Source organism: Xiphophorus hellerii, chromosome 11 (genome assembly GCF_003331165.1).
Source record: "Xiphophorus hellerii strain 12219 chromosome 11, Xiphophorus_hellerii-4.1, whole genome shotgun sequence".
Classification (NCBI taxonomy): Eukaryota; Metazoa; Chordata; class Actinopteri; order Cyprinodontiformes; family Poeciliidae; genus Xiphophorus; species Xiphophorus hellerii.
Window position 1 is genome coordinate 28067643 of NC_045682.1, and position 19987 is coordinate 28087629.

Sequence of the window (19987 nt, forward strand, 5' to 3'; positions counted from 1 at the left end):
GACTGTAGTGGCAGAAAATATCATCTTTCTCCATGTTTAAGCTCATTAAACACGTGTTATATTACTAAGGGTCTAATTAAAGTACTGCAGAAAAATCTCATGTCACCACAGCAACTGGCTCGGCTTCATAAGAGGTTAATAACCTCATCTCCATGCAGCACTGTAAATTCTTCTAGAGTTAGAGATTCCTCACAAACATGTCCTTTTCCACATTAATCACATTAAGCTTACAAACCACAATCAATATAATGAGATAAAAAAATGGGATAAACTGGAAATTACTGACAGCCCTCCTTCAGGTGAAGTACACATCTTTTAGTTTCATTTATGGGTGAAGTTGGAGAAGCAAAGTTCAGATTCTTTTGTGAATCATGATCACCTGGTTTCCAGCACAAGTTAGCACAAAGCAGCTAGTCAGTCAAAAGCTATTTTATTTTGGTGGACCATTTACTTAAAGTCTTATATCAGCAAACTGCATTTTAAAGCCATTACATTATTGTCCAAAAATGTTTTTTTATTTCTTTGCATTAGAACAGAACCACCCAATATGGCTTCCTCTGAAATGATCTGAATGTAAACAACCATTTATTTACAGTGATGTGGGCCATTGCAGCTTACCAAAGGATTGTGTTTAAAAAAGAAAAAGTGGCTTAAAACAAAACAATGAGTTGGGAGATTAATATTTCCATTTCATGTTGTTTATATTAAGATGTGTTATTGTGGGGCAATTTCAAGTTAGATGGTCTGTGAGTGTTGGTTAAACGTCCTCGGCCTGAAAAAGTTTGAGAAACACTGATCTATATCTGTGTCTCTTTATAGCTTCCCTCCTAAAAGGCAAACTTTGCTTTCAGTATATTCAGTATACTGAGATATTCAGTAAAATCCAGGCAGGTTTCAGATAAACATGTTTCTCTTTAATGCTGTTCTGAAAGGGGAGTTAAACCACTGCTAACCTTAAAACAATCCACACAGCATCCTCTAGAAAACCTCAAAGTGAGCTTCAGATGTGTTCTGATTGGGGAGCAAACCACCAACGGATCACACAGGAAAGTGTAATTTTTTAAATAACACGAAGCTGCAGAGCCTCAGGCAGAAAGTAAATCTGTCTTGGATTAAAGCCTTTACAGTCCCTTACCTGTTAGTGCGGCTCGTGGACAATGGGTAATTACCCAGGAATAGAGATGACACTTGGACGGCACCATAGCCCCATATTCACACTGGCAATTAGATGTTAAGGTCCAGTGAGCCGTAATGAGGCATCAGACACAGGCGAGGTGGAGTGGTGTGGTAATGATTTAAAATGAGAAGAATTAAAAGAAGAGAACAGGATTTTCAGGGAAATAAATCAGAATTGTGTGTAAAGGTTGAAGGCATATTAAAGTACAACAGATAAGAAAAGGGTACGGACAGCAAACAATGGAAGGTGCAGGCCATGTTCAGAGGAAAGAAAAGACTCCAGGATCTCCATTTCAAAGTGACTTTGCGGTTGACGGCTTGGCTGGAGGTCGCTCACCCACTCGGCTGTCAGAGAACAACAGGCGCCTCTTGTAAAAGTGAGATCTGATCTCAGCGAGATCATTTCAGCAGATTAAGGGCAAACTTGAGCAACATAAAAGATCAAACCCTGGCAGGTGCAGCAACAAAAGAGACATTATCTGGCAACACAGGAATGTAAATGTCCAACATGGAGGCAGAGTTTAAAGAATAATCATTCTGAGACACAAAGCAATGTACCCCGACTGACCACTTAACTGGATACAACACAAAGCAAATCCATCAAACAAATGGCAGAAACTCAATCCTGAAGTCATTTAGAGAAGATGACTCCTAAAGTTAAAACAGAGCATTGGGAAGGAAAAAGGAGATTTGAGTCACTTTGAAAGGCTGATTTTTACACTCTGGGGTGTCCAAAGTGCGGTTCAGGGGCCATTTGTGGCAGCTGACTGCAATCTGGCCATCCAACACTTTTTGTCATATTTAAAGGATGATATTTTCCATGGCAAGTTTATTTCTTCTTAGAAGGAAAATATTAAGTATAGCAGAGAGACTTTTTTTTTAGTTAGCCTTTAATTTTTATTGCTTATTATTGTGTTCTTTTACATTACTAAAATTTGTTTTTATCACATTTTGATAAATTGACTCAAACTGAATGAGTTATGTACGCATAAAAACCTCCTCTTGAGTTAAATTAAAACTTGTTTTTGTTTATCTGCAGACAGAAATGCTCCTTTAATTAAAACCCTTGAAGCTGCTCTTCTACTTGCTGATTCTTTCTTTGCAATTAGATATCCAGACAAAGTGGCTGCAGTCCTCCCCGTTCTGTTTCTTATAATCATTAAGTTCTCCTCTTGTGTTAGTGAAGGTAAAACCAAATTACTGAGAAATGTGAGACTTCGTGACATGAAGCCAGATCCTCCCAATAACTGCTCCACATAAGCATCAGGAGACACAAACCTCTCACCACAAACTGACTGCTTCTCTCACCAGGCCATCAATTACAACTATAATATTTCATTTCCCCATTTCTTCCACAGGTCTATCGCTTTAGATAGGAAGCACCAACACTCGTCCAAGGCTTCCCTCATATCCTGTTCATCCATTTCAGCTCCTTGTCTTCTCATTCTCATCCTCCCTCTTGGTGTCTCCTTTACTTTCTTGATAAATTAGTAAGAGCTGCTGAGTGGTGCTGCCAGTGCTGCTCGGGATCTCCTTATAATTACACTCCTTACTGGAGTCATGGAAAGGAAATACAGCAGAGGATTAGCTGAGAAAGGAGCAGCTGCTTTGGGAGCAGCAGGAGGAAACAATAAGAAAGTTGCCCTGGTTTAAATTACAAACAGTTGTTCTTTTTAAGTAAGAAAAGTCCGTTTTTGCTTAAGATGTATTCCTTTGAAACAATGAATCTCAAAATGGACTTGTTGGATATTCAATCAAAGAAAAAGCTTTAAAAACATGATTGAAGTTCAGATTTTAAGAAGAATGTTGACCTGTGTGTATTTTTTAAGGGTTCTTCTCCCAGAAAAGATTTAAGCCAACGTTGTTATTACAGCCGGTAGAATATAACTCAAAGTTTGCCAGCTTGCGTCGCCACATCAGCACCAAAGTATTTCTAGATGACTAAGTTTTGTTTTCACAGAATTAACTGGAACTGTGCTGACATGTACCAAGCTGAATTATCAGTAAGTCATATTAAAAATGTATAATAAGCATGCTGGTGTTAGAACATCTGTATATGTCTTTACATAAACAAATGCCAGACTATATATCTTGGTGCTGTTATCAGATCACTCTAGCTGTTCTTAGCTGAGTTAATTTTGTGTTGAGCAGCAATAACACTTATATAACCCAGAGTGGTAAACATTTCACATGACCGATTTTTATTTCTGTGGATTATTAGTAAGTAAAGGGCTATATAAATAAATAGGGCTTTGAGAAAATAATATCCTTGTTATTTTTCTCTGTGTTGTTCCTGATTCTGCTGTAAAATGTTTAAATTAATGGTAAAGATTTACAGAATCAGCTCCCGCAGACTGATGGAGCCATCTTCATTCTCCTGCCTGCTTCTGTCTCGGCGGCACCTGGAGGGTTTCCACTGCTCTCCATGTTCCCGTCTTTACGCCAGATGCACCACATTCTCAACAGGATCACACGCTGAGGCCCCTAATTTCTCAGTGGAAAATTAAAGCGCACCAGTGCTGCTGTGCATCAATCCTCCTGTGATGGAAAGTTCCCTTCTGGCATGCTGATCTGACAAATGCAACAGCTTCAGTGACAAAACCAGCAAACAAATCTCCTCCCTGATTATCTGGAGAGGCTCTGAACGCGATGCAGGCCGACAGTTCAGACAAAAGAAATTACAAAATCAGAGCCAGATCTTTATGTATGCTGTTAAAATTTTAAGTGATACTAAAAATTATTAAATATTTTTACAAACAAAAATCCAACAACTTTTATGTGAAGTTGTATTCATCCTTACTGTACTTAGTCCAAGTGTTTGGTAAAAAGTCTACTCAAGTAGAGTAACTGACCAAATTATTAAACATTTAATATTTACAATTTCATTATGAATTGGACCAAAATATAAAAATAAGTTGAATTTTTGGCATTTTAAGGACCAAAATGACAATATTTCATGAGTAGCAACCAATAAAATGTTTCCAAATCAGTTTTTTTCAATAAAAAACTTCAGAAAGCTTAACAGAAACTGCAGGTGTGTGTTTGTGTCCGATGAGTTTCTGGTTAAAACGTGTTTTTCACTCAGTGGGTAGAAAATCCAGAAATTTTATTTGAGTAAAAAGTACTGCGTAGTAAAGTAATTTTTCTCCAAAAGTTACCCGAGTAAATGTAACTAGTAACAGCTCTGTTAGTCGGTAAACGTTAAGCAAGCAAATGTGGAAGAAGGAGCTCAAGCTGGAAGCAACCAAATGTTTTTTTCCAATGGGCCATAAAACTAAAACAGACCAACAGAGACATGGTGGTGGCAGCATCATGCTGTGGGTAAACATTTCTTCACTAGGATAATAAAGTCGATCAGAGATTTTTTGAAGATGGATGCAGCGAAACAGAAGTGATGCCTAGTCAGCGTTAATGGTTAATGATGTGGAGCATTGACTGCAGCTTCTGTAGGGAATTATGTTTGGATGAACATAACACACTGATTTACCATATCCGGCTTTTTCTGTTGCAGTACTATGAGCCAAGAAAGCCATAAAAGCCAAATAAATGCAACAAAGTCTTTCAAATGCAAAGACTTTGAAAACAACAGGATACACATATACAGTGTACCACATATACAGGAAAGACATAAGAGAGCTCTGCATTGAACCCCATTGAAAACCTCCTGGTTATTCCACCAAATATAGATTTCTGAACTCGTCCTGAGTAAAATCATTAGTATTGTTATTCCTAAATGAGTATCAGCCATTCTTCTTTGCATTATTTGAGGTCTGAAAGAACTGCATCTTTTTTTCCTCATTTTCTGCAAATACTAAATTGCTGCTTGGAATTTCAGAGACATGTCAGTAATCCATAGAACAAAAGAACAATGTTCACTTTACTCAAACTTAAGTAGAATCAGAGAAACTGATTATTTTAATTTTTTCCAGAGCTGTAGATGTGATTATAGACGTGAGAATTGGGTGGAAACTTGGATAGAGGTTAGATATGGACCAAAAATACAGATTTTGGTCACAATGTGAACATAGTCTTAGAAATTGTAAATTCCTAAATCTGTTTTAGTTTGTAGCTATCCTTTAGAAATGACTTTCACAGAAGTTTTTTATCAACTTAATTTAGGAAAATGTTCATCAACAGCCAGTACTTTTACTGAGAATCTCACTGCTGCCATTTGAATAGTTTTCCAATAAACTGTACATAACATGCAGATAATGTACTTCTGCACTGTAGCACGTTTCCTTTAGGGAGCTCTGACCTTGTGTGTGGGTGTGTATATATGTATATATTACACCTGTAGGCCATAGAGCTCTCTCAATAATCCCTCTCACTTATCGACTCTACTGTTAATGCACTGCTGCCTTTAGCTGTACAGTTAATGCGATCCGATAGCAGCTTTCATGTCTGTGAGGCAAATTCCTGCACATTTGCTATTGTGTAATTACAGGGTTTTGATTCTGATACAAAGGGCATCTCCTCCTCCACAATAATGACAGTGTAATGAATATTAGGAAACACAAGCCTGTGAACCTGCGAACCATTAGGGAACCGCAGCGCTGTTTCAAAGCCATTACGTTGTTATCTCTGTCCTGCAATAAGCTCCAAAAGAATGGGAATTATTCTGTTGCACAGAGCAGTCGCTCTTTTCTCAGGCTTTATTGAGCAAACCTGCAGAATTATTGGTGTAAAATGCACCAGAGAAAACATTGACAACATTCCCCTCCAGTTTATCTCTTCTTACCTCCAGGAAACGAGACTTCAGGCTCAGATTCCCAGGAATGTGTGATAACCTTGCATCATGAACTCACGCTTATCAAAGGGATTATTACAGGATTTACAATCATTTTATGGCTGCATTTACTGATTGAATTAGACACACAATTGTAAATCTGATTGCTCTGACTACTTTCTGTAGTTAATTATCCATAATCTCTATGGATAAATCAGTTAAAACCTGCAGTCTTTAGGAAAGGAAAAGGTGTTGAAGCATTTCTGTTCTGTTCAGCAGCCGAGCAGACGAGACAGGAGAGCAGAAAACATGACAGAATAAGGAGCAGTGGATCGATAGGAATGCAATCAGGACTATTCGCCAACCATATTTTCTAATCAACTTGTTGCAAAAAAGAAAAAGAAAAAATATATAACAAGATTCATGTGACAAGACAGCAAAACATTGTGATGCGCTTGTCAAGATTTATGTGTTCGATTACTGGTGAGTTTTACAGGACAGGAGGAAACCACAAAACAAGGCAGCACACAAATAAATAAAGTAGCTTAAAAATCAATTTATGACCCTTTTACTTTTCCACATTTTGTCCCAGTGTCACCACACACTTAAGTGGTTTTACTGGCACTGTTTGTGACAAACCAACAGAGAGAAGAGAAACATTTTGAAGTGGAAAACAAATGAGATGAGATTTTTATTCATTTCATTTTTTTAAATAAACTAAATCTGTGGATCCAACTTCAGAAGAAATTAGCTAATAGTCTGCTTGTGTAATTTAATTTGATAAATTTGTTCTGAGAAGGGAAACTGGATCAGGTTTTATTAAAGGGTGTTGGATTAAAGTTTACCATTACAACAACTTTGTCAGAAATATTTTTGATAAAAACACTGAACAGTCTACAGTATTATTATTAATGTGTTGTTTTTACATCTAAAATAAATATTTATCAAATAAAGTCTATTGTTACAACTAATGGATCCTTTTAAAAGATCTTCAACATGTCAAATAAAGTTATTTTAAGAGTTTTCACCTGCTTCAGCCGCCTGTGCTGCTGGCCGAATCCAAATCCTGTCTGACGGGTCACAATAAACATTTCAAAGTTTTTACAGGTCAATTTTTTGTAACCTGGTAAATGTGGCCAGAGTTCAAACTGTATGCACATTTCCTAAAGTTTACATTTTAGTTAAAAGACTTTAAAATGTCACCAAGAGCTGTGGGGAATAAGTTCACCTGAAATCAGATATTTGGCCTGAAAAATAAAAAAACCCATAAAAAAATACCATCATTCAGGTGCATAATTTTCCTGCTTCTTTCCAAGTTTAAATCTGCATTGTCAATTTCCTCCCTGCTAAGCACACCTGCGATTCCTGGCTCTGCTGTTTCCCAGATCATTCACTGGATACAGAATTGAGATTATTTCAAGACATGCACACACCCACACACACACACACACCCACACACACACACACACACACTCATGATAAATTGCACAATTTAACATCATCCACATGACCTAAAATACCAGATGTGCCACTCATACATAATGACTCCCTGTGGTTGTTGCCTTTCCACCGTCCAACACTTAACCTTGAGCTTTATCTGATCAATATCTTATTATTGGTCCCTCCCCACCTCTTCAGCTGCTTGTCAAACACAAAATGCTTTGACAAACTCAGCCTAATACCCCGTGGGCAAATCTGCAGGTAGATAAATAGTCAGATTTCTGCCCATCTGGAAAGCAGCAGCCTGCGGTGAGAAGTTTTCCGCTGTAGCCTCTCGCTGAATTAACGGCTAAGCTTAATAGAGCGTCACCAGATGAAATTAAAGGCTCACAAATGGCCGACTGCCATTGTTAACTGCTGTCCTCACACATTTCCCACCACCTTGCAGGACCTGACCTCTTCTTCTACTCATGTCTGAAGTGACGTTTGGAGGAGGGGCGTCGGTTTTTAAATCGTAACGTGGTTCCCATGGCGACTGGAAAATGTTCAGGTTGGCGTTTCAGTGGCTTTAGTGAGAGGATGGTGATCATTGGTCCTAATGAGGCGGAAGCTCCCAGCGGTCGTTCAGATGCTCTAATCAAGGCTGAGGCCGGGCGCATGGCGACCGCGCAATCATCATTTGATCTGAAACACTTTCATCCTGATTGATGCAATGGTGGCGCTGAGTGGAGAGGAAGGGACGCTGGCCCGCTTTAATTGGTGCAAATGGACAGTTTTTGTTTCCAACTACAGCCGACATATGGACTGAAGTGGACGCAATTCAAAGTGTGTTTTATATAAACCAGATGGTGAAATTATAATCTTCACTGTGGATGTTGATATGATATGGATGGAGTATTTAGAATTAAGTTATCAATAAAACATTAAACAACAATCTGATGACAAAATACACTGCTTTGATAGCCGACTGTGTTTCTATGACTTTGTATTTTTATGATGTAAAGGACTTTGAAATGCCTTGTTGCTGAAATGTGCTGCGCAAACAAAGTTGATTGATAAGTTAGAGAAAACAGATGTGATTTCTTGGTTCTTTAAATTGCCAAAGAAGAACAAGATTTTCCAGCAGATAACAGGAAGAGATAATATGTTATATTTTGTTTTCCGTCATGAAAAAATTCTTGATTTTAAAATGTTCTGCAACATCTTTGCTGTTTTAGTAATGCTTGCTAACCACAATATTTTATAATCATTTTGAATCAAACCTTGTTTTGCAGAACATCTTACTTATACACACACATCTTAACGTTTCTGGTCCTTTAAACATAAAATAGCCACTTCCAGCAGGAATACGAGTATTAAATATTTCCAACGCTATTCTGATATCTTCCTACATAACGGCTCTAATTGAGAAATGAAAAAAACAGGCCAAAGTTCAACAACAACCAGCGATGGTAGATTGGCCACAAAACACTGACTAGTGGAAACAATGAACAAAAACATTCAGATCTCTCTGAAAGCAAAGATGTGAAAACTTACGGAAAGCTGTGTAAAACTCATGAAGGCTCAGATGTCCGTCGTTGTTGTAGTCGTCGTAACGCAGCAGGTCCTGCATGGTGCACTCCAACAGGCTGCTCTCCATCTGCTCCTTCATCGATATCTGCAGACAGATCGCATCAGTAAACTGAAATGTCTCACTAGAACTATGAAGTGTCTTCTTCCTTTTGCTCCAAATATTCCCAATTTGATTATGAAAATTTTAAGAAAATAAACTCAAATGTTAGACAAGATGTCAAATAAAAAAATTTATATTTCAGATCACGCTGTTCAGCTAGGCAGTGGTCCTGCATTATTTCACCATTTAAAGTAAAGAATATTGAAGAGAGTCTCCAAACTGCTGCAGCTGCTCGTCAATATTTTTTCCAGACCGTTTTTACCTGAACGCCTCACAAAATAAGCCAGCAGGGTTGCTGGTTAGAGTCTAGTGCAGCCTCCAACTTCACACAATCACAAAAGTACAGCGTGTAATTTCCTTCCTCGGCGTCTCAGTGGCGCAGCGTCAGATCAACTTTAACCTCCGTTCTGATTCTCTGGTTTCACCCCAAAGGCAACAGAGGAACATCCAGTCAAACCCGAGAACGTTCTGCAGAAAGGAGGGAACGCTTTGGCTTTAATGACCTCAGTTTTAAAGTCAATGGACCATTAACTGTTTAACCATATATATTAAAAAAACCTCATTTGTTTAGATTGATATGTCAAGGATTTATTTAGTTCTCTCCCTTACAATCTACAATATGGAATAAAATTCATATCACATCATACACATTGTGATGGTTCGCGGTAACAATATTTATCGCGATATGATTTGTATAAATCTTACAATAGAAACAAAAATATCACATAATTGAGTGGAATATATACATCTGTATGTGTTAAAACTCGTTTCTTTGTGGATGTTATTTGTCTGTAATGTTTAAGTGTTTTGCTTTATGCCCATCATTGCCAGGCCTCCATTAAAAGTCTCACTTTAAGCACCGATCCCTCCTGCGCTCGCGTCCCCGCTGTCTGCCGCACTCCTCCAGAGCGTCGCACTCAGACCGCCGGAGGTTGAACCCAAACCAGGTCCAGATCGTTGATGATATCTGAGCCTGCATTAATGAGCTCTTCCTTTACGCTCTCCTCCACACGTCTTCCAGCTTCCTCTGTTTTGATGCTGATCAGTTACATCATCGCTGCGGTTAGCCGCTAGACTACAACTCTCCATCGTAGGCCTAATTTCTACCATACATCTCACGCACTTCTACTCTACAGTTAGAGTAAAAAACTAGATTCTTCTATCAGATTCTCATTTAAGTTTTGCAGAATGCATCATAGAAAACATTACCACAGGCTGTTTTCATAACTGATTATTGTACTACTTTGCTTTTTAACAAATAAGTTGCAAATACATGAGGACAGCAAGCTTACATCACACAGAAAGGAGAATTATAATCATGTTGCTTTATATTCAAACTCGGTTGTCAGTAGAAGGAGAATGGTTGTGAATAACAGGGAGCTTCAAAAGGAAAACATTAAGCTGTTTGAAAATAAGACGAACAAAAAACTATAGCTTCCATAACAGAATTACCAATCCTATCAAATCTGCCAAAACACAAACAAATAATTCAAGAGGCAGAGATTTTTCCATTGCCCTATTTGCAAACTCTATAGAAAAACCTCAAAAGCATCCAACACAGCGAGAGAATATTACAGATTTAGAAGCATTTTGCATGAAGAATGAGCAAAATCCCCCAAAGAAGAAGAAAAAGCCTCTTAGCTGTCGCAGAGTTTAAAGGCCATGAAACATGCAAAGCAGATTGTTAGAGTGTAGATGCTGCAAAGAGCTGATGGATTTTTTTTCTTTTGGTTGCTTGAAAGCATAAATTTATCTAGATTAAATTAGTAGTCAGATTTAATTTTATGATTTACAGAAATTAGATCCTGAGAAGTGCAGTGTGAAAGAATCTAAAGGTAATGTAAGGAAAGCTGCATCATATGTCTCATTCCTGGTCTGTAACTATAACCCCGTCTTCCCAGTAATCTTCTTTTAAATGGTTTATATGGACACGCACATGTGACATGGCAGATTAAAGGATGTGAAACTTTTTATGCACCCGCAGCCGACTGCTGCCATATGTCTGCTGTCACAGGGTGCTCTGCCCTGGGGCGTCTGAATAAAACATCTTCAGACCCTCAGTAAAAGGACTTCACCATCCAACATTATCTGTGACAAAAGGCAGATCGCCGAGTGAAGATGCTGCGGATGGATGACTGCACTTCCACTTTGATCCGGAAAGCCGTCATCGATGCAAAGCAGAACTCATGAATTCCTACATGATAAGAATGTCTTATCAAGGGATTTCTCTGCGTTATTAAATCTTTTAATGCAGCGCTGACATAAAAGGGTGAAGTCTCTTAACTTTTTTTTCTTCCTATTGTAAAAACTGAATAAAACTTGTTGGATTTTCACACAATCGTCCAACAAAAGACCAGCATTCTGTAGCACTTTAAGACTATTTGGAGGTGCTAATAAATGCTCAGCTTCTTATGAGATTATTATAAAGCAACGTTTGGGTTTATGACACACAAGAAATGAGAGATTAATGGAGATTTCCATTTCCTGGTAGCAGACGATGCTCACAATTACTGACCAGAAAAATCTGTTGTTTAACTTTAAAGACTCATATCTAATTAAACACACAATAAATGCATTAATATTTGTTAAAACTTAAACAAAAAATCTTGTTAATACTTTATAGTTGAATTGCAAACCACAACACTGGTTTAAGGGACGTATGAATATAAAAGCTGATCTGATTGACTCGTATATGCAAACATTGTTAAAAGTGTGCTAATTTGGATTAACTCAGTTTATTAATCAGAATCAAAAATGTACTTTTAGAAGTATTTCTACTTTTACTTGAGTCAAATTCTGGATTTTCTTCCCACTGAATGAAAATCAAACATGTTTTAACCAAAGATCACCAGACAGACTCACACCTGCAGCTTCTGTTAAAGTTTCAGGAGGAAGTGACGTATTGAAAGAAACTTATTAGGGAAAATTTTGTTTTGCCTGATTTTTTGTTATTCATATGAATTATTATAATTTTGGTCCTTAAAATACCAAGATTTCAACTTAACTTCATATTCTGGATGTAATTCTTAAATTTTAATTTGATGAGTAACTCTGTAGTCAGAGTAGACTTTTTACCAAATACGTTTTTACTCTTGAGTGAAAATATGTTGAAGTAGTTGCTACTCGTACTTTTTAGGCACTCGGAATAAAACTCACCTTCTCCAGTTCGTCGCTGATCAGCCGACCGTCTTCGTTTCCATCCAGGTATTTAAACATGGCGTCCACCAGCGCCCTCTTCTCCTCCATGTCACGCTGCTGGCTCCGCTCGCCGCTCCCCAGCGCTTTCGGTTGCATCTCCAGGAGCGTGCTCTTCAGCTTGTTGTACTCTGACATGGTGCATGCGCTGCCTGCAAGGGTAAACACACAGGCATGGATAAAAAGACATTTAAATAATCTCGATTATACAAGCCTTTGGATTGTAGCTGTAAATTGGATTTAATGTGCTAGTGTGTTTAATAGTGGGAGTAGAGGAAAAAAGGGTTAGAGAGAAATGTAACGTGTGTATCTGCACACGCATGTGTGTCCTTGAGACCTCATCTAAGGAGATGAAGCTTATATTTGCACGGTTTGTTTCAGAGCCTTTTGGTTTCTGAGGTTGTAAATAATTACATATAATCCCTGAATTCACATTACAGACAAAGGTAAATGTTCTCATTTAGTGCATTTTGAACGACATGGCATATTGTTGCCTGGATGTTGTGTTGTGGCTTTGAAGCTTAAATGTAAAACAATATTGGTTGCTGCGGCAGCGCAGAGGCAAAGCACTCCACACATGGAGTCGCAGGTTTGATTCCCAACCTGGCGACATTTGCCGCACGTCTCTCTCATTACCCTCTTTGCTGTCTGACTTCTTTCAAATAAAGGACAGTAGAGCCAACAAAAGACCTTATAAAAAAGGTGTAAAACAGGGTAAAAAACTGTTTTCTTAATTACATTTATCCAAAGAGTCCCAAGAATAACAATACGTTTATTTTTTACTCTACTAAGTAAATGTTTATCCAAAAAATGTGTAAGGAGAAAGTGACTAAGCATGCAAAATATGGAAGAAGAAAGAATGTTTTCTTTCAGTGTGGAGAGTGAAGCTGGTCATAGTTTATAGGAAACTGGATGGAGTTAAATGATTTCCAGTAAAAGTCACATTGATGGAAAGATTTGAAATAAACAAATTAAGCTCACACATTCTAGCATCCCAAACTAAGACCAGAGGAGAGAATCTCCTCATCCAATAAAGCTAATTAAAAACCATGCAACATGCCGAGTTTAACAGTCTGATTCTTCTGGGTTTGATTCCACACCTGTAGCGTTATTTACCAAGGTGTTAACACTGTCCAATAACGAGGTTCCAGCTGGGTGACAGCTGAGAAAAGCTCCTTCCAGACCAGACTCTTTCTAAACGCACATCTGGTTCCCATACAAACACAAACAGCAGAACGTCTGATACCCAAAGAAAAGGTCGAGGTTTAATTAAACCCTCAACAACCTGAGGAGTCCAGGAAGGAGTTTAATAACTAGTAGTAAGTAACTAGAGTAACTAGTAACTCAGGAAAAATACTTTTAGGAGTATTTTTACTATGCTTTACTTTTACTTGAGTAATTTTATGAAGTTTTTATCAAGGTGGATTTTCTACCCACTGAATGAAAAACAAACATGTTTTAACCAGAAATTCACCAGAAACAGAAACAGACTCACACCTGCAGTTTCTGTTAAAGTTTAACAAGTTTTTTATTAAAAGAAACTGATTTGGAAACATTTTGCCTCATTTTATTACCTTTTGTTACTTGTATGAATTATTGTCACTTTGGTTCTTAAAATACCAAAATTTCCACTGAACTTCATCTTTCGTTCCATCTGATGATGTAATTTTAAATATTAAATGACTGATCAGTTACTCAGTACTTGAGTAAATTTAAACCAAATACGTTTTACTCTTACTTGAGTAAAAGATGGCTGGATGGATACTTTCTACTTTTACCTGAGTGAAAATATGTCGATGTAGTTCTATTCTGACTTGTATATTATTTTTGGATACTAATGCTTATTCATGCAATTCATAAATGACATAAAATATTTAATGTTTTAGCAAAAGGAAGGGTTACAGTTTTGCAACTTTAACTACAATAACACGTTTACTTTTTTAAAGAATTCATAAATACTGTATGTACATGATGTAAGTTTTTAATGCAGGATAAGTTATTTCCTTAATTTCCTCCGTGGAATGGACCTTGCTCTGTAATTTAGTGGGGGAACAACACATTTGCTGTAGCTGCAGGAGTTCAGCGATGCTCAGTGATCAGAGTAAAAATGGAAGGCCTCTTGTACCTGCTAATGAATTACTTACAGAAGAAAGTCACATTACAGTCCAATTTGTGAGAGAGCAAACAAGGTTTTAGGGAGGACTTCTAATTTGTAGTACTCAGATTTACTAATCAACTTCATCCATCAAAGTGTTTTGCTAAATGTTGGTCAATTTAAAAAGGTTACCAGTACAATAAATCACATTAAACTCTGTATATTTCTAACTCGACTGAAAAGCGAGACACAAATGACACTGTTGACCCTTCGAAGACTCTGAAAGCCATGCAGCAGAGACAATGCGCATTCTTCCCTGCAAGCAGGCAGTCACGTCAAGGTCTTTGCTAAATCCATGCTCAATGTTATTCCTGCGAGGCGAATGAGGCGTGAGAAGGCTCAGATATTAGGGATCATCACCTGACCGTCATCTCTGTCCTCGCACCGCAGGGACAGAAATAAATTCACCTCCATGCCAATTTAGATCTTGTCATATACGGCAGGAATTACGCTCTCCTTGCCCCAGTCTCACCGCGCTGCTTCACAATCTATGCAGCAGATAGCAAGGGCACCTGTGAGAAAACGGTTTACTAAATATTTAACATACATTCTGCTGCACCAATATTTCAAGACTGAAACAGAAGCAGAGCTGAGTGCTACAGAGAGTCATGTCTGCTCTGTAAACCTCCTGTCCTTTGACTCCAGATTTCTTATTTTGCTGAGCGCAGCAGCTGAAGACATGGCAGAGAAATATCCGTCTGCATTACGGAGGATCCACCTCTTACTGCTGCTTTATTGTTCAGGAGGGACCTGGACTCTCTTTACAGCCTGTTTGAAATATTAGTTATTTAAGTGAGCGTGCCAAAGCGGCTCGGACGCTCAATGTGCTTCTCTTCTCCCTGAAACGTTCTGCAAACTTAAACCCGGGAGGAGTCCAGCAGAGAAACAAATGGAAAGTAGGAGGAAACTACAAGGTGAAAGGAAAACTACTGGTAAAGTACAGAAGCTACAGCAGGAGTCCTGCAGTGTTGTCAGGCAGAAAGCTACAAAGCACATGCCAACTTCAGCACCATTAGCAGGCAGGTAGCTGTAGTCTCTCAAAAATCATTTAAATTTAATCTCTCAGTTTTTCTTGCTTTTGAATCGATAACAGGTCTTCATAAGCCAACTCTGTCAACAACAACTCAACAACTATTACTGTTAAAACGTAGTCTAAAAAACTCACCGTCTCATCTGGGGGTTTTATAATAATGTGGTTCTTTAATATTAAAAGACTTTTTTACACAAACTTTATAAAGTTCCACTCTGACTCTTCATATTTAGAGACAATTGAGTAAACTGTTTAGTTTCTAGAACAGACAGGCATAAACTGCACTTCAATTTAATATCTGATGAAATATGCATGATCAAATTGCTTAAAGGTCACATTTTTAAAACCTAAAGAATAAAGTCAACCCTAAAAAAAGTTAATTAAGAAAAGCCTAGTGCATTTCATAAATAAATCAAATAAATATTGAGCGTAACTCGTCCAGGTTCAGTGTGACTGAGGAACACGACTCACTAGCAATTATCCATCAATATGTGATTTATGCAAGTCAAATGTTGTTTATTGAAAAAATTGTCAAATTAATGTTAATGGAAAAATAGGTCAACGTTGCTACACGTCTAGTAGAAGTAAATTAGTGCATAAAAGGGTCAGTATTTCCTGGGCACTGGGGCGCTTAGCGACCCAAAGCATCAATCCTTCATGTGATGAAACCTCCCACAATGCCCTGCAGCATGTAAAAGTGCTCTGCGTTAAATTTATGTATGCCTGACCTCCTCTGGCTGAGATGATGGGATTATTTACTGCCATGCTGCCTGTATGCTAGTAAGATGCAACAGTGATGGACCTCCCCTCCAGATAATTATGGATATGATGGACACTTTCTGCTCCCGAGGGCAGCTGGGTCTCAGAGAGCACAGCCAATCTGGGACGGGTGACACAAGCCACAGAAGAACCACATACTGCATAATCGCAGCTGGCAGCTGTTTAAATCGGCTTACTGTGAGCTTCATAGTTTATACAGAACTTCCTCTGTGACAGAAACTACTTCAACTTTCAATATTCCTCTTGTTGCTTTTTCCAAATGTTCTTATTTAAATCAGAGAATGCAAAATGTTCATTGACCTATTGACCTTTTGCAACTACGTAACTCAGGAATTAGCAATAAATCAATTAATGACATGATAAATTAAAACAAGCTCAATAATTTCCATTTGTGTGATTTATCATTTTTCTCTTTTCTATCTTTCTACCAAAAACTGGATGGTCTCAACTTAACCTTTTTTTTCTTTTAGGAAAATTTCATTTACAGAGACTTTATAATTCATTTTATTTGTTGTTTCTATTTTGTTTATTCATTTAATGTCTTACAGTTCCAGCATTAAATGCTTGTTAGAATTGAAAGGTTACTGAGCTTAAAGAATGCATTCTTCCATTGTTATGGACATTATCTGAAAATGGACTCAAAACAACATCGTTTTTCACGATAACTTCTGGGACAATTTATTGTCCACAAAAATTTGTTATCATGACATCAATAACGTCGCTGAATTGCTTGAGGGATGGGAGTGTTGAACAGAACGACTGAAAATGTTTTTTCCAGTTTTTTGTGGTTTCTTCTTGTTCAAGTCGAGTTAATTTGTGAACGTAACTCATCTGGTTGGGCTTTGGATTCCCAAACGTTTTAAACAGCTAGTTTAGAAACCGACCCGAACCTCCTGAGTGTTGGTCAAATTACTGACTTTACCTGAATTCACACCACATGATTTATGTCACTGTGTCATAAACAGCGTTTCCCCTGAAACCAGAGATGCTAACCAGCTGTTTTCCATACATGCTAGGCTACATGACGGTGTGGCACTGTCTCCATGGTAACCAATGATTAGACATGTACCTTCTCCATAATGTGATGTTTGGCATCTTTCTCATCATATTTACTTATAAAGTATATGAATGTTAATATTCATACTTTGTAAAAAGTGTTTGCAGCAAATCTGCGATTACACCAAGAGTTGACAATCATTATGATTGACAGCCGCCACAACTTTCCTCACTAAAAATGATAAAATAAAAAGACAAATTTGCTTTCTGTCCTTGCCTGTGCAGCCGACTGCGCAGAACCCTATGAATATTTTAAAGTGAAATCAATTAAATAAAAGCGATATTAAACTACCAGCTGCTTGTTTCTAGATTAGCTTTTAAAGAGAGGACTGGTTGTTTTGACGTCCGTCATGGCGCAGTTCTGAAAAGCGTGACGTCACGTGCAAAGGGTCGGTAATAAAATGATGTTATTTTAATATAGTGAAGACTGCTGTCCAGGAAGTAAGTGGGATTCAGTCTGGGTTGTGAAATATCTTGTGAAGGAGAGCTGGGAGATGCAACAGTAAAACTGAGGATCAGAAAAGAAGGAATATGATTCAGATATAAGAAGGTCAGCAACATCGTCAGTATGTTCAGGGACTGGAGGGATCAGTCAGTGGGATCAACTGAGATGCAACAGCAGACTACTGAGTCTAAGTGATTTTTATTCTCTGAATTAATATCTTACATTAAGTTGCTGCTCTGAGCTATGATCCTATTTCTGTGAAGCAGAGTTGATCCATAGTTTAACCGACTCCCACTCTTCCTGGCAAACATAACTTACAGTAGTTTAAAAACGACACCCTTAGATTTCCTGAGTAAAGACGAGCCGTCTGCCAGTTTGCCTCTGTTCGTACGGCAGAGTGGATCGCTGTGTGTTCAGGAAGCCTTATCGGTCCCTGCAGCTGGGAGCCACTAAATGAGAAACCTATTGCACACCCAGAGTTATTGGTAAAGCAATGAAGGAGAAATAGTAGAGCAGCTTTCACTACCTGCCTACATGCATGTCAGCGAGCCCAACGTTATCGGGTCTGTACACGTCGGACCCGACCGTCTCTCACTCTGGATCAAATTGTTCCAGATTCAAAGCGTTTCCATTATAAATGTGCGCAAATCTTTGTCTGCATTCTGCAAACGTCAAAAAATAAAAACTATTTGGTTCTCGCAGTGTTTCCATTAAACGAGAAATGAAATTAGTCACGTGAAAAAGTTTGATGATGTCATAAGGCATTAAAAATCATGGAAGCAAAGTCCCGCCTACTTGCGCTGTCAATCATGTCCATGTACCCGCTGATCAATGTTTTAATGGCGGAGAAACAACTTACCGTTACATGAAAACTATTTACTCGCTGTCATCAGGTGGCTATGCTAACTAGCCTTAGCATTAATGAAATTGGATGTTTTCACAGATTTTGTTTCTCATATACTATCAGAACATAAAACATTTTCTTTCATAAACCCAGCTTTAAAGATGTTTCTTTAATCAGTTTCTGCACATCTCAGCTGGTGATCCTGGAAACCTGTGACTAATTACCCAACGAGATCGTTATGGTTCACAACAGATTTATAACTCTAAAAGGTACCAAGACTATTGGACCTGTGTATTTATATAAAGTGCAGTGATTTCAGAGCTGATAGCAGCGAGTGACGAAGCAGCAGAAAGCCAGCAGCTGATGCATACCTAGTAAAATGTCACCAATGCACAACATCGAATAGCTTCATGAAGAGAGAAAAGTTCTGCTTTTCTTTTGAGTGTTTCTACCTGCTTCTACCTCTGCCAAGCTTTGTCATTATTTTTACTTTGGCGCTTTAATTTTGCAATTAGCACTATAATGGATTTAGAACGAGTTTTCTTACTCTCATGATGACTCTTTGGATTAATTATCTACAAACTTGAATGGTTTGCAAATATCCAGTTTTCACGTTAACTACAAACACTTAAACTTGAAATGAAGGACAAAAAAGCTGATCACAGCTCATTTTATATAAATTTAAATCTTTAAAGCTTTTCAAAGCGTCAGAGTCCTAAAAAGCACTATATAAGTTTGATGTATTATTTATTATCATCTGTCTCTTCTGTATAAATTTGATTCCACCCTTTACAACATAGGTGCCAAACTCTGGCAGTGTAATTATATTTGGCCCGCGAAGCAATTTCAAATTAATATTAGAGCCGGTATTATACGGTGGCAACGCTGTGACGCCGCATTCACCGCTTATACTACAAATCCCATAATGCTCTGCTGTTTTTTTGGCATGTCAATCAGGACAGAGGCAGACACGCCTCCTCCTCTGTGTCAGTAGCACTTATGGTAGCGGACATGGATGTATTAGGAAGGTGGTGATCCGTCTTCTTGCGCACTCCTTCGGTTGAAAGCCCCGGCGCACCCCGCATCCCTGGGCCTCTCCCCCAAACCTCACTGCGACCTCAAACTACAGCTGTCACTGTGTTACCCTACCAAAACATGGCAAAAGGAAAGACAGAAAATAGAACTTTTCTGGGCAGGGTGGAGACAGAATATCTGTTTACATATGTACAGTTCAGACCAAAAGTTTGGACACACTTTCTCATTGAATTCAATGAGAAAGTGTGTCCAAACTTTTGGTCTGTACTGTATGTGAGCAACTTTTCTCCTCAATGAAGATGACGAAAACGTCTCACAGGAGACGCCTGACTGACGAACACCTTTGTTCGATAATGAAGGTTTCCTCAGCTCAAACTCTGAGCCCCAATATTGATGAACTGGCATCCAAGAAAAGATGCCAGGTATCTGGCTT

The 19987-nt window shown here is 38.2% G+C and overlaps 1 protein-coding gene across 1 annotated transcript in view; it reads right to left on the reverse strand.

Annotated features, from left to right (window-relative positions):
• fstl4 (follistatin-like 4) overlaps positions 1-19987 on the reverse strand; it is a 216392-nt gene that overhangs the window by 62890 nt on the left and 133515 nt on the right. Inside the window, exons 5-6 of the mRNA XM_032576485.1 lie at positions 12171-12361; positions 8879-8999 (exon numbers count right to left, since the gene is read on the reverse strand). Coding sequence (XP_032432376.1) covers positions 8879-8999; positions 12171-12361 — 312 coding nt within the window. The remainder of the gene's footprint in view (positions 1-8878; positions 9000-12170; positions 12362-19987) is intronic.